This window comes from Molossus molossus, unplaced genomic scaffold, assembly GCF_014108415.1.
Source record: "Molossus molossus isolate mMolMol1 unplaced genomic scaffold, mMolMol1.p scaffold_m16_p_9, whole genome shotgun sequence".
Classification (NCBI taxonomy): domain Eukaryota; kingdom Metazoa; phylum Chordata; class Mammalia; order Chiroptera; family Molossidae; genus Molossus; species Molossus molossus.
This window is the reverse complement of record NW_023425403.1, coordinates 101,731,423-101,743,250: the sequence shown is the minus strand read 5'-3', so window position 1 is coordinate 101,743,250 and position 11,828 is coordinate 101,731,423. Positions and strand designations below refer to the sequence as shown.

The window sequence follows — 11,828 nt, the reverse complement described above, 5'->3', positions numbered from 1 at the left end:
TGTGTACTCATGCATGTGTGCATATACCTGCCTTCTTTAGAAATCTGAGAAAGGGCTTTCTTACAAGTAGAAAGGTATCTTTAATGCTATATCTGAACAACGATGTTGTTCTCTTTCAAATGCGAGGTTTTGAATTACTTCTAGGTGGTATATATCTGCTGAAAAAAATAAGCTAGTGAAATAGTGCATGTACTTAATAATAAATTAAAGAAGTCCTAACAGCTTCAGAGTCATCCGCCAAGATCTGCTTGGCCACTCTGCGCTCCGGTCCATGTGAGTAATTCCACTTCAGCATGGGCACTGTAGGCTTTGAACGGAAGGAAGCTGCTTACACTTTCCCAGGATACACCATTTTCTAGCCTATTTGTGTTCTCTCCTCAGCCTGACACTCAAATAAATATTCCAGTGCAGTTTACCTGCCTTAGCAATCTGTACAAAAGGCGACTTCTTCAGTTTCTCTCTTTTTAAAACAAAGGAAAACTTCCCAACGTTAACATATAGCAAAAAGAGAAAGAAGAAAAAAAAACCCAGCCTGTTTGGCCCGCCCTCCTGGCTGTTGCTACCTTGCAGTTTATGACACACAGACAGAGGGAGGTCTGACATTGTAGCGCGACAGCCTGAGAGCTAGCTGGTCCATTCCCGTGGAACCCACGTGTCCCTCAGTGCAGGCAGCTCTTCCTACTTTGCTATGCGATTTCTTTTGTGCGACTTCAAAAGGGGCTTGTGAATGATTTCTAAATGTGTGCCTCGCTGAGGCAAGCCGCCCAGGGAAGGAGTAACCCTGCCCAGTGGGGGCAGAGGAAGCCAACAGGGACCTCGCAGTGCTGGAATTGGCTGGACCCTTACATGCAGATTTTGAAATCGGCAAAACAGAAATCAAATTACTATCATATTATGCTGGTGGAAGCTCAAGGAGAAGGGACTCTTCACCAGCCTAACGATGATGAGAGACGCAGCGAGTCACAGAAGAGCAGTGTGTCTAATGTGTGGACCCTGAAGACAAATGTAAGTTCTCATATTCTCATACTATATTTTATTGCTGTGTAATTTCCTTTTTGTCTTGAAAGTATGCTTGGCCAAAATGGAATCATTTTACAGTAAGAATTTCTAGTGTGGAAAGTTGTTAATCTTTGCTTAAGACTTTTTTTTATTTTATTAACTAAACAACATAATATAAGCTGAAATTTCTGACAGCAACTGTGGTAATTCAATCAAAGACTGACTGAGAACTATACCCAAAGTACATTCAAATACTGTGGGATTAACACTGGATGTATTTTTAATTGACTTTCTTAATGTAGAAGGCATGCAACCACTGTTTTGGCTCGCATGCCATTTTAATATTGCTGTGGCTAACCTAGTGAGATCAGCATAAGCAACAGAATAAGAGAGAGATCAACAAGATTCCTGGTAGTTACAAAACTTTTCTTTTTTGGCCAGGATTACATTTTTCTCCCCAAATGCTCAGAACTCTGCAACCTCTATACTAAAAGTTCATTCTGCTTTTTTGACCTTGCTTTGGAGAAAACAAAATGAAACCAAACAGAGGACACTACTAAAATTGTGAAGGAAGGAAATATAAAGAGCCACTGCAGTTCTTTAACTACTATTGCAATAATGGGAGAGAAAAAAAGCCACCTAAAGGAGCCCAGCATGTACACCAGCTTCAGTGTGACAGAGTGTGGGGACATGAAAATGGATGGTGAGCAGAGCCTATAACTTGTTAGTTTTTCTACACTTCACCTGCTACAAGTTCCTGCATAGAAATGGATATGCTTTGTGAAGAAAACACTTCTTTGAGCTCAAGTACAAACTCCTTAATGCAACTAAATGATGGCACAAGGCTCTACAATAATGACTTTAACTCTGGAGAAGCTAACACTTCAGATGCATTTAACTGGACTGTGGACTCGGAAAATCGAACCAACCTTTCCTGTGAGGGCTGCCTCTCACCACCCTGCTTCTCTTTACTCCGTGTGCAGGAAAAGAACTGGTCTGCTTTGTTGACAGCTGTAGTGATTATTCTAACCATTGCTGGAAACATACTCGTCATCATGGCAGTGTCCCTAGAGAAAAAGCTGCAAAACGCCACCAACTATTTCCTGATGTCACTTGCCATAGCTGATATGCTGCTGGGTTTCCTTGTCATGCCCGTGTCCATGTTAACCATCCTATATGGTGAGTGGGGTTAGTTTCCCAGCTGTGCCCACACTAGTAATAAAGAGCATGTGCATGTCATTAGCAGAAGAGCCAGGGCTCAAGGGACAAAACAATAAATACGGGTAGCATGTTATGCTAGTTACTTAAACTTTACTCTTAAAATGGGATTTCACATATTTAAAAAAAAAACAACAACCTGTCATCTGTGATCATAGAAGTTTTGTGCTTTGAAACATATACATTTCATGTAGAACTGATTATAAATGGCCCCAATACAGTCATAAAGCAATAATTTATCTGTCATTATGAGCCTACTTGATTTTCATTCCTTTATAGTCCCAAATATTCCAGGCTGTAGGACAGAACAGTTTAATCTCTCACAGTTTTCAGCACTTCTAATGGAGTGGTGGAACCTTCCCAATTACCTGGGAACGTTTACAGAGAGAACATTAGTGGTGCAGTGGGCTTAATGTTAAGATATGCAGAGCCTCCGTTAGAATAAATGAATTACTCACATTTTAATTGTTCCCTGCCCAGGGAAGCTAATTTGGAAGGGTGTCTTTGAATTATACCCTCCGCTCTTTAAAAAGGCTTATGCGTAAACTGCGCGGTCTGGTGTGGAGGAGGGTGGAGAACAAACGGAAAGAGGTTGAGCTCGCTTGCTTCTCCCGGAGTTTGAAAGAGTCAGACCTCTCAGCGAGTCAGCAAACACTGGGGCGGCTTCAGCTGGGAGCAGAATGTGATCTTCTTTCCAAATTATGAGTAATACAGCCAGATTTCTCCTTTTAAAAAGAGAGAGGATATTGAGACGGCTGACTCGGGCACATTGGCAGTCACCCAGAGCTAGAAGCAGGTTGAGTGCTGTCTCTAAGGGGATTTCTGGCCAAAGCTTTGGGACTAGAAAACATGTATCGGTGCAGCCGCGAGGGGTGGGCAGGAGGGAGGTGAGCCTCGGAGAGAGGGCGCCGTTTGCACGCGGGGGTAACGCTCAGCACAAAGCCGGCCGCTCACCCCGAACGTCACCAGATCATTCATTAGATCCGCTGTCATTTCCCAGACATTCTGGGAGGTCCTCGCTTCCTAAAACGCCACCCTGCTTAAGGGCAAACTCCGGGAGTGGGGGATGACTCCCACAGGGCCGGTCCAGGAACCGGCGCGGCCGAGGGGGTGGAGGTGACCCGAGCGGCCGGGGTGCGGGCGCAGGCACCGGCCGGCGGGCTGGGAAGCTGGTACCCACCCGGCTCCGGGTGCAAGTCCGCCCCCTGGCGGCAGCCGCTCCGCGTGGAACCGTTTCCCTCCCTGAGTTGAGCTCTTCCCTGGACTGTCTTCCCGGGACCACGCAGGGCAAGGAAATGCCCCCTCCTTATCCTGCTGCGCAAACCGGGCTAAGGCCTGTGGCTGCCTCCTTGCAGAGAAAACCACTGAGAGCCAACATCAGTTCCGACCAGGCCTTGCGTGGCTTGCCCCCAGGCGTTGCTAAGGAAAGGTTCTAGTTTTAGCTCAAGCTCTTTGCAAATAATCCGTGTGAAAGGCACTAATTAGGCTTGTATCCTGCAACCCTTACTTTCCTGAATACCCGTGGTGGCATTTTGGTAAAGAGAGTATGTTTGAACATGGAGAGTTTGGTCGGCTATGTGGGTTTGGACCACTGTAAAGAAAATGTGCTTTTTATAATTTCCCTTTTCACATGCCAAGATCTAACACTGTTGCTTATATTGTTATCAAGATTAATTACGTTCACATAACCACTTAATTTCCCCTCCAAAACACACACACACATACACAACAGGACACTTTGCTTATGTCCTAGAGCATATCCTGTCTCCCTGATGGCTCTCCCAGGGGAACCCTCTGGAGAGCTTTGAACACTTCGTGTTGGGGATGCCCCTCCACTCACCCTCCTAGGCACCAGGACTTCCCTAAAGCTCTCTAGCTGTTCTAATGTGTAGCCAGGAATGAGAAGCACTGCCCTCAACAGTGGTTGCCACAGTGGGGTCCCTGGTCCAGCAGCATCAGCACCCCCTGGGAACTTGGAAATATAAACTCTCTCGCCCTTCTGCAGACTAACAGACTCAGAGCCTCCAGAGAGGAGTCTGATGCTCACTCCAATGTGAGGACCACCACCCTGAAACAATTCTCAGGACAGGAACACCATGCTTTTCTTCACCTTTGTCTTCATTTCCCACCCCCTACCCCCCTAAGGCCCAAATTTGAGTTTAACTCCCAAAGCGTTATTAGGTAATTATGTTTTATTTTTTATAAGTACAGACATATCCTCATTCTGAATTTTTAGTCACTTACTCCTTCACAGCAACACCATTTATTGAGAGACTACTAAATGCCATCACAGGATAAGACTAAGCAATTATGATCATGACTAAGGGATGGGCCTGACTCCGGGGAACCTAAAATGTGTGAAAGATGTGTGATACATAAGGATAGCACACATGAGGTGCTTCAGTAGGGGAGCACAAACCATGTCATAACTCATGACCTAAGTAATTTCAAAACAAAAAGCAAACAAACCAAAAAACATATGTTTTGTTACCCAGAACAGAGTGAAAGAAATGACAAAGAACCTGCTTACCCCAACACACTGACATAGTTCCAGCCAAAAGAAATGTTCACACTTGTGTTCATCAGCTTGTGAAATCTTATTGTAATTAACCACAGTTGCGATCAGGCTTTTTAGAAATATTGAAAATGTCTTATGTTGCCCTTTGCTGCCTCTTGTGCCCTTCCCCACATGGAAACTGGCAGCGGGGAGAATCCACATGCCAGGCACAGGCTCTTACTGACACTAAGCTCCTGCGCCCTAGGTTACCGGTGGCCTCTGCCCAGCAAGCTCTGCGCAGTCTGGATCTACCTGGATGTGCTCTTCTCCACGGCCTCCATCATGCACCTCTGCGCCATCTCACTGGACCGCTACGTCGCCATCCAGAACCCCATCCATCACAGCCGCTTCAACTCCAGAACTAAGGCATTTCTGAAAATAATTGCTGTTTGGACCATATCAGTAGGTAAGTGGGAACAATATTTCAGAGTCTCATTTGATGAAATGACAGTTCATGCCCTCCAAGGAGATTTGTTCTGTTTTGTTGCATTGAAATTGAACATCCTGAATCTATTGTTTTGTTTGTTGCAAGGTACGTTGCAATGCAGTAATGATCAGATTTGCTTTAGGAAAGAAGAAAATCTATTAATTTCACTGGCTGACAACTTAAATTTGTATTGCGTTGCACAGGTAAGAATGTATATATCGATAAAGTCCAAAACAGGACTTCAAAGACTTTTTCCCTATCTCATGCTTTCAAATCCACTACTGTAAATCTTTGAGTTTCCCCAAGAGCTCAACATTTATCATCACTGGACTTGTGGTCAATATAAGAATACAGAGCACAATACTGGAGAATACAGAACTTCTGGTGGCTAGGAAAGGTGCCAGGTACTGAACTTAGAGGGAGAAATTGAGAACAGAGGAAGGTGGTATGACTTGCTCCCAGGGCAGGCTAAAATGCACCTCTGCACCCCTTCCCCCTTTTATGACACCTCACACCAGAGACTTCCAACTCGCTTCACTGAGGTTGACTATACACATTCACCTGTAGCCAGTATTGATGTCACACACCTAACAATCAGGAAAGCCCATGTAATAGAAGCTAAAGCGGCACCTCCTGGGCACCTAAGTCAATTGCACTTGTCACCTCAACAGGTTTATTCATAAACCAAAGATAACTGGGAATTTGTTTTGAAGTTCCAAAGCCTTGCAGGCAGAAATGCTGTACCTGCTTACAGCTGCCTGGGTGTCAGTATCTACTAACATGACAGACTATGGGACTTGATGCAGGCTTGTTATCAAGGACTGGAGTGAGTCTATGCACAGCTTCGTAATACAAATGCAAATACATAACAAGCAAACGATATAATATCTTGTGTTTTGGTTCCTGTTGTTTACCTTGCTACTGAAGGTGTAATCTGCAAAGCAGGCAGCTCCACTCTGCAGATGAGGAAATTGAGGTTCAGAGTGGAAAGACCTGTGCAAGGCCCACCCTACATAGCAAAGCTTTTGTTTGATGATGGGAATACTCACAAATTACATTGGTATGATTTTCAAAATTTGGAAAAGTCTTATCTCTTTTCCCTTTCAAACTTCACATTACAGTTTGAAGGAGCCAACACTTATTTGATGGATTCGGGGCGCAAAGCAGAGGGGTTTTGTGACTCGCCAGCGAGCAGCAGGGCTGAGCTTTCAGCACCAAGCCCACTCTCACTGCAGAATGTGCCTCCTTACTTAGGAAATAATTCTTGCTCCCAAAACCTGTTCGCGGTCTCTGGGCCTGTTCAATCTTGGACTCATTCTACGAGGTGTGGTTCTCAGTCCCAGCTGCACATGGGACCCCGGGGCAGCGTCCCAGGTCCCTAGGACAGCCCGGGGTTTCCACGGTACAGCCAGGCTTGCAGACCACTGAGACAGTCCATCGGAGGAGTTGCAAGTAGTTTTAGAAATCCAGTTGATTCTTCTTACAGGTTCCAGTTCTCCGGAATAATTCTCCACGTTCTGTTTTCTTAAATATTAGTCACTGTTCTTTGGATATCTGAGTAACCTGGGAATTGCTATGCTCAGGGTCCTTTTCCTCTTGGTTCTGTCAGTTAGTAGAGCTGGGGGGTTTTAAATTGAATATTGGACACCTTGTAAAAACAGAAATTGCAGACACTGTTGATTTTCTCTTCCTCCACAGAGGAGTCCTTTCGCTCCAGTGGGCAGTCAGAATGGGTCCCCTCGCTCAGTCAGGCAGAGTTTATCTAGGCTGGGTTCCTGAACCTGGTCTGTTCCTGGTTCGCCCTTATATCTCAGTACATTCCCTTCATGGCCTCAGGCGGAAGCCAGGGTGGTCTCCTTTTTGGAGAGCTCTGTGCTCCAGTGTGTCTTCCTCAGCTTGGTGAGTTGCTGCTAAACCTTGAGCTACTCACGCTCGCAGTTTGTCCTAACAAACTGGTCAAGGCAGCTCACACTATTGCCCTACTTTTTGACTCTTGCTTCCACTCCAGAATCTTCACTCCTGACATCCTGACAGCTTTGTTGGCCTCAGTCTCCTGGAACAGTTTTGGGCCTTACATTCCGCTTTATGATACTGACGTTACCATGTCTCCTCATGTTGTATTTTTTTCTCATCTCCTCGTTTTTAATAGCTTTGATCATTTGTTTTATGTATATTTTCACAGTTAACTTACAGGTGGATGTTTTTAAACAAAATCTGTCAGTCTCTGCCTTTTGATAATGAAATTCAGCCTGTCTACATCACTGTGACAATGGACATAATCTGTTTTATTCCTCCTATCTGATGTTATATTTACCATATAGTTTTCTTTGTAATAGTTTATCTTTTTGCCCCCATTTCATGTTTGTTGACTTGCACAATGTCTTCTTCATCTTCACTCCATCTCAGTTAGTTTAAATTTCTACACAGCTTTTGCTTTCTTTTTTTTTTAAATCTTTATTGTTGAATATAGAATGTATTACAGATGTTCCTCATTTTTCGCCCATTGACCCCCTCCTCTCCACTCCCACCCCCCTCCTGCCTTTTCCCACACTATTGTCTGTGTCCATTGGTTATGCATATAAGTTCCTTGGTATATTTCTTCCTACCCCCCAACCCCTTTCCCTTTGAGGTTTGTCAGTCTAGCAATGAATTTGTACTTCTTAATCTCTTCACCTTTTCACCCATTCCCCCAACCCCCCTCCCATCTGGCAACCAAGAAAATGTTTTCTGTGTCTATGAGAATGTTTCTGTTCTACCTGTTTATTTTGTTTGTAGATTCCATTGTTGATAGATATGTATTCATTGCCATTTTGTCTGTTCATATATTTTATCTTTTTCTTCAAAAAGACCCTTCATCATTTCATATAATAACGGTTTGGTGGGGATGAACTCCTTTAACTTTTTCTTGTCTGGGAAAGTTTTTATATGTCCATCGATTCTAAATGACAGCTTTGCAGGATAGAGTAATCTTGGTTGTAGGTTCTTGCTTTTCATCACTCTGAATATTTCTTGGCACTCCCTTCTGACCTGCAAAGTTTCTTTTGAGAAATCAGCTGACAGCCTTATGGGAACTCCGTTGTAGTTAACTAGCTGCCTCACTCTTGCTGCTTTTAAGATTCTCTCTTTGTCTTGAACCTTTTGTATTTTGATGATGATGTGTCTTGGTGTGGGCCTCTTGGGGTTCATCTTGTTTGGGACTCTCTGTGCTTCCTGGACTTGTATGTCTGTTTCCTTCACCAAGTTAGGAAAGTTTTCTGCCATTATTGTTTCAAACAGGTTTTCGATTTCTTGTTCTCGCTCTTCTCCTTCCGGCACCCCCAAGATGCGAATGTTGGCATGCTTGAAGTTGTCCCAGAGGCTCCTTACATTATCCTCATTTTTTTGGATTCTTTTTTCTTTTTGCTGTTCTGATTGGGTGCTTTTTGCTTCCTTATATTCCAAATCGATGGTTTGCTTCTTGGATTTACGTACTCTAGTATTGAATCTGTGTAAATTATTCTTTATTTCAGTTAATGCCTCCTTCATTTCTGACTGTGCATCCATTATTTCTGACTGGTCCTTTTTTATGCTCTTGAGGCCCTCACTAAGTTCACTGAGGTTCTCACTGAGTTCATTGAGTATCCTTAGAAGCAGTGTTTTGAACTCAGCATCTGTTAGGTTGCTTATCTCCATTTCACTTAGCTCTTTTCTTGGGGTTTTGTTCTGTTCTTTCATTTGGGACCTGTTTCTTTGTCTCCTCATTTTGGCTGCCTCCCCAGGTTTGTTTCTGTGTATTACTTAACAACGAGCGGTATGGGGCTAGCTGTTACCAGATGCTGCTTATTTGAAAGAATTTAGGAAAACCTGAAACAGGATCCAAAACAGGCCAATCCTACGGTTAAGCAACTGGCAACAGCTTGGGTGGGCCTGAAAGTTGGGTGGGGCGGGGCCTCAGGGAGTTACCAGGGCGGGGCTACCAGTGTGAGCCAGGTTGCTGGTGTCCCAGATATGGCTTCTGTCTGCTGCCCCAGGGAAGGGCTCACCAAAGGAACAAAGGCCTCTCACAGCACATCTGTCCCGGAGAAAGCCCCCTCTCCAGCCCTCGCTCCAGTGCCAAACAGCTCAGTTCTTCCCTGTGTGTCTCTGGCGCCCCTCGAGCTGCCTCCCCTCCAAGCTTAGAGGGAGAGAGTCCGATAAGTCCGTGTGCGGGCCCTTTAAGGAGCTGCCTGGGGCTCCAGCTGCCTCAGCCTTCCTGAGCCTCAGTTCCTGCTGGTTTTCTAGCCAGAAGTGATGGGGAGTCTCTTCCTGGCACTGGAACCCTGAGCGGGGCACCTGGTGTGGGACGGGGACCCCTCAATCCTGAGGAAGGACCTTCCCAGCCGAGGTGTCCTCCTGATTTTTATCCTCCACACGTGGGTGTGGGACCAGCCGACTCGCCACCACCCCTCGCGCCTGCCTCCGCCCCTCCTACCAGTCTGGATGCAGCTGCTGCTTTAATCCCGTAGTTGTAGGACTTCCATTCATCTTGATTTCAGGCGGTTTTGAATGATGGTTGTTCTATAGTTTAGTTGTAACTTTGATGTGGTTGTGGGAGGACGCGATACTGTGTTTACCTACCCGCAGTCTCGACCGGAAGTGTCTACACAGCTTTTTCATTTCTATCCGAAAGTCATTATTACACTGATTTCTATTAATATATCTGAAATAAATAATAATCCCACTAAATTGATTTATTCCTTATTCACCATGAGTCCCAATACATAGGTTTTTTTTCCGTAATTTTAAAATAATCTAGTATTGCTACAGAGAGCAGACTGACAGCTGCCAGAGAGGAGGGGCCTTGGGGGGCTCAGAGGAAAAGTGAAGGGATTAAAAAAAACCTCATAGATGCAGATAACAGCATGGTGATTACCAGAGGGAAAGGAGTTGGGGGGAGATACAAGAAGGTAAGGGGGGACAAATGGTGATGGAAGGAGACTTGACTTGGGGTGGCAAACATAAAACACAAAGTACAGATGATGCATTATAGAATTATATACTTGAAACCTATATAATTTTATTAACCAATGTCATTCCAAGTCAATAAATTTAAAAAAATAATTATAATCTAGTGGTATAATACATCTTTTTAAGTAAAAAAAAAAAATACAGAAACCATAAAGAAACATATAGACATAGCTGTCTACAAGAGAAAATATAAGTTTTTTATGGCTAAAATCAGTTATAAGCAAAATATTTCAGTGTATGTGAATAACAGACCAAGGGTTGATCTACTTAACACACATTTTGATTAAAACAATGAAAAGACAAACAATCCAATAGGGAAATAAACTATATGAACAGGCAATTCACAGAGACATGTTAAAATAGACATTGAAAGCTCATGCAAAAAAAAAAATGTTTACCCTTTTTAACAGTCATGGAAATGTAATTTAAGACAATAATGCAATACTATGTTTACCCATCTGATTGGCAAAATTAAATGAGTGAAAATGCTCAGTGTGGTTTGGGAAGAGGCGCCCTGTGAACTCTCATAACCCGTCTGTGTGATATGAATCGTTTGTTTTTGGACAGTCTAGCAAAAGTTATTAGAATTTGACCTACCAATCCCACAAGAGAATCTGTTCTACAGAAAAACAAAGGACTCCTTAATACAGCAATTTTGGGAAAAGTGGAAGGGTTGGATTATGGTTAGATTATGGTTGGGTTATGGTTGTTTTTATCTAAATCGGAATATTTTACAGCTGTTAAAAATATCGAGCTTGAGTTATTTGATATTCAACTGGAAGAATATCCATAATGTTAAGTGCAAAAACATGTTTTGGAGTGATATGCATGATCTGAGCCCATTCTGATAAAATAATAATAGTAATTCTGTATAGAGATAAATATGTATTAGCTCTGAGAAAATGTTAAAAGAATTCACATTTGTCAAGAAGGGGACATTTAAAAGAATGTCAGGATTGTTATATTTTCCCTTGTGTCACAAATATGATGATGATGAAAAACAGTTACCCCTGCATGGTAGAAAGAAGGCTTCGTAGAGGAGGAGGCTGACCTTCAAAGTTTGCTAGGATCTAACAAATGGCAACCTTGGCAACCACATCATTGATCACTCAAGTTTTTTACATGAGTTGTTTCTGAGATGTGCAGCTTCTTCCTCACTGCTTACTGCCACGATCTTGGTCTCTACTTATTCCTAGACTTCCTTCTAATGCTGAGGAACATGAATAGAATTACAAATCAACTGTACTTTCTCTTTGTGAGCTTCTGAGTAAAGGGGTGTTGACAGAAAAGACTAAAGCATTGAGATCCTCTGTAGAGTTCCTTTTTCCTTCACAAATATGCATGATCAGAGGTAACTGTGATTTCACTACAATATGTAAAGTGAGCAAACCCTTCCTCATGATGTTTGCCTTGCTGATGCCACATGAGACGATGGGGCGCTACTTATTGTCAACCATCCATCTTTAGCAGGTAAAGGCATAAATCCGATTAAAAAAACAACTCTTTTCACACTGACATATTTTGACATGCAAGCAAAGACACTGATTTAAATTTTATTGCATTTATTTCATTTCAGAAATGTATTTGTAGTTATGGAGTAATTTTGAAGTATAACGGGTCTAAATAGAAAGATTTTTCTCT

At 43.2% G+C, this 11,828-nt stretch overlaps 1 protein-coding gene across 4 annotated transcripts in view; it reads left to right on the top strand.

The window, feature by feature from the left end:
• Window positions 1–602: 602 nt before the first annotated feature.
• HTR2A (5-hydroxytryptamine receptor 2A) overlaps window positions 603–11,828 on the top strand; it is a 112,236-nt gene continuing 101,010 nt past the window's right edge. For 3 of the 4 annotated variants that reach the window (XM_036250011.1, XM_036250012.1, XM_036250010.1), the window contains exons 1-3: window positions 603–1,005; window positions 1,441–2,178; window positions 4,980–5,180. In XM_036250011.1, coding sequence (XP_036105904.1) covers window positions 1,767–2,178; window positions 4,980–5,180 — 613 coding nt within the window. In that variant the 5' untranslated portion in view covers window positions 603–1,005; window positions 1,441–1,766. The remainder of the gene's footprint in view (window positions 1,006–1,440; window positions 2,179–4,979; window positions 5,181–11,828) is intronic. The other variant, XM_036250013.1, reaches the window with a different exon arrangement.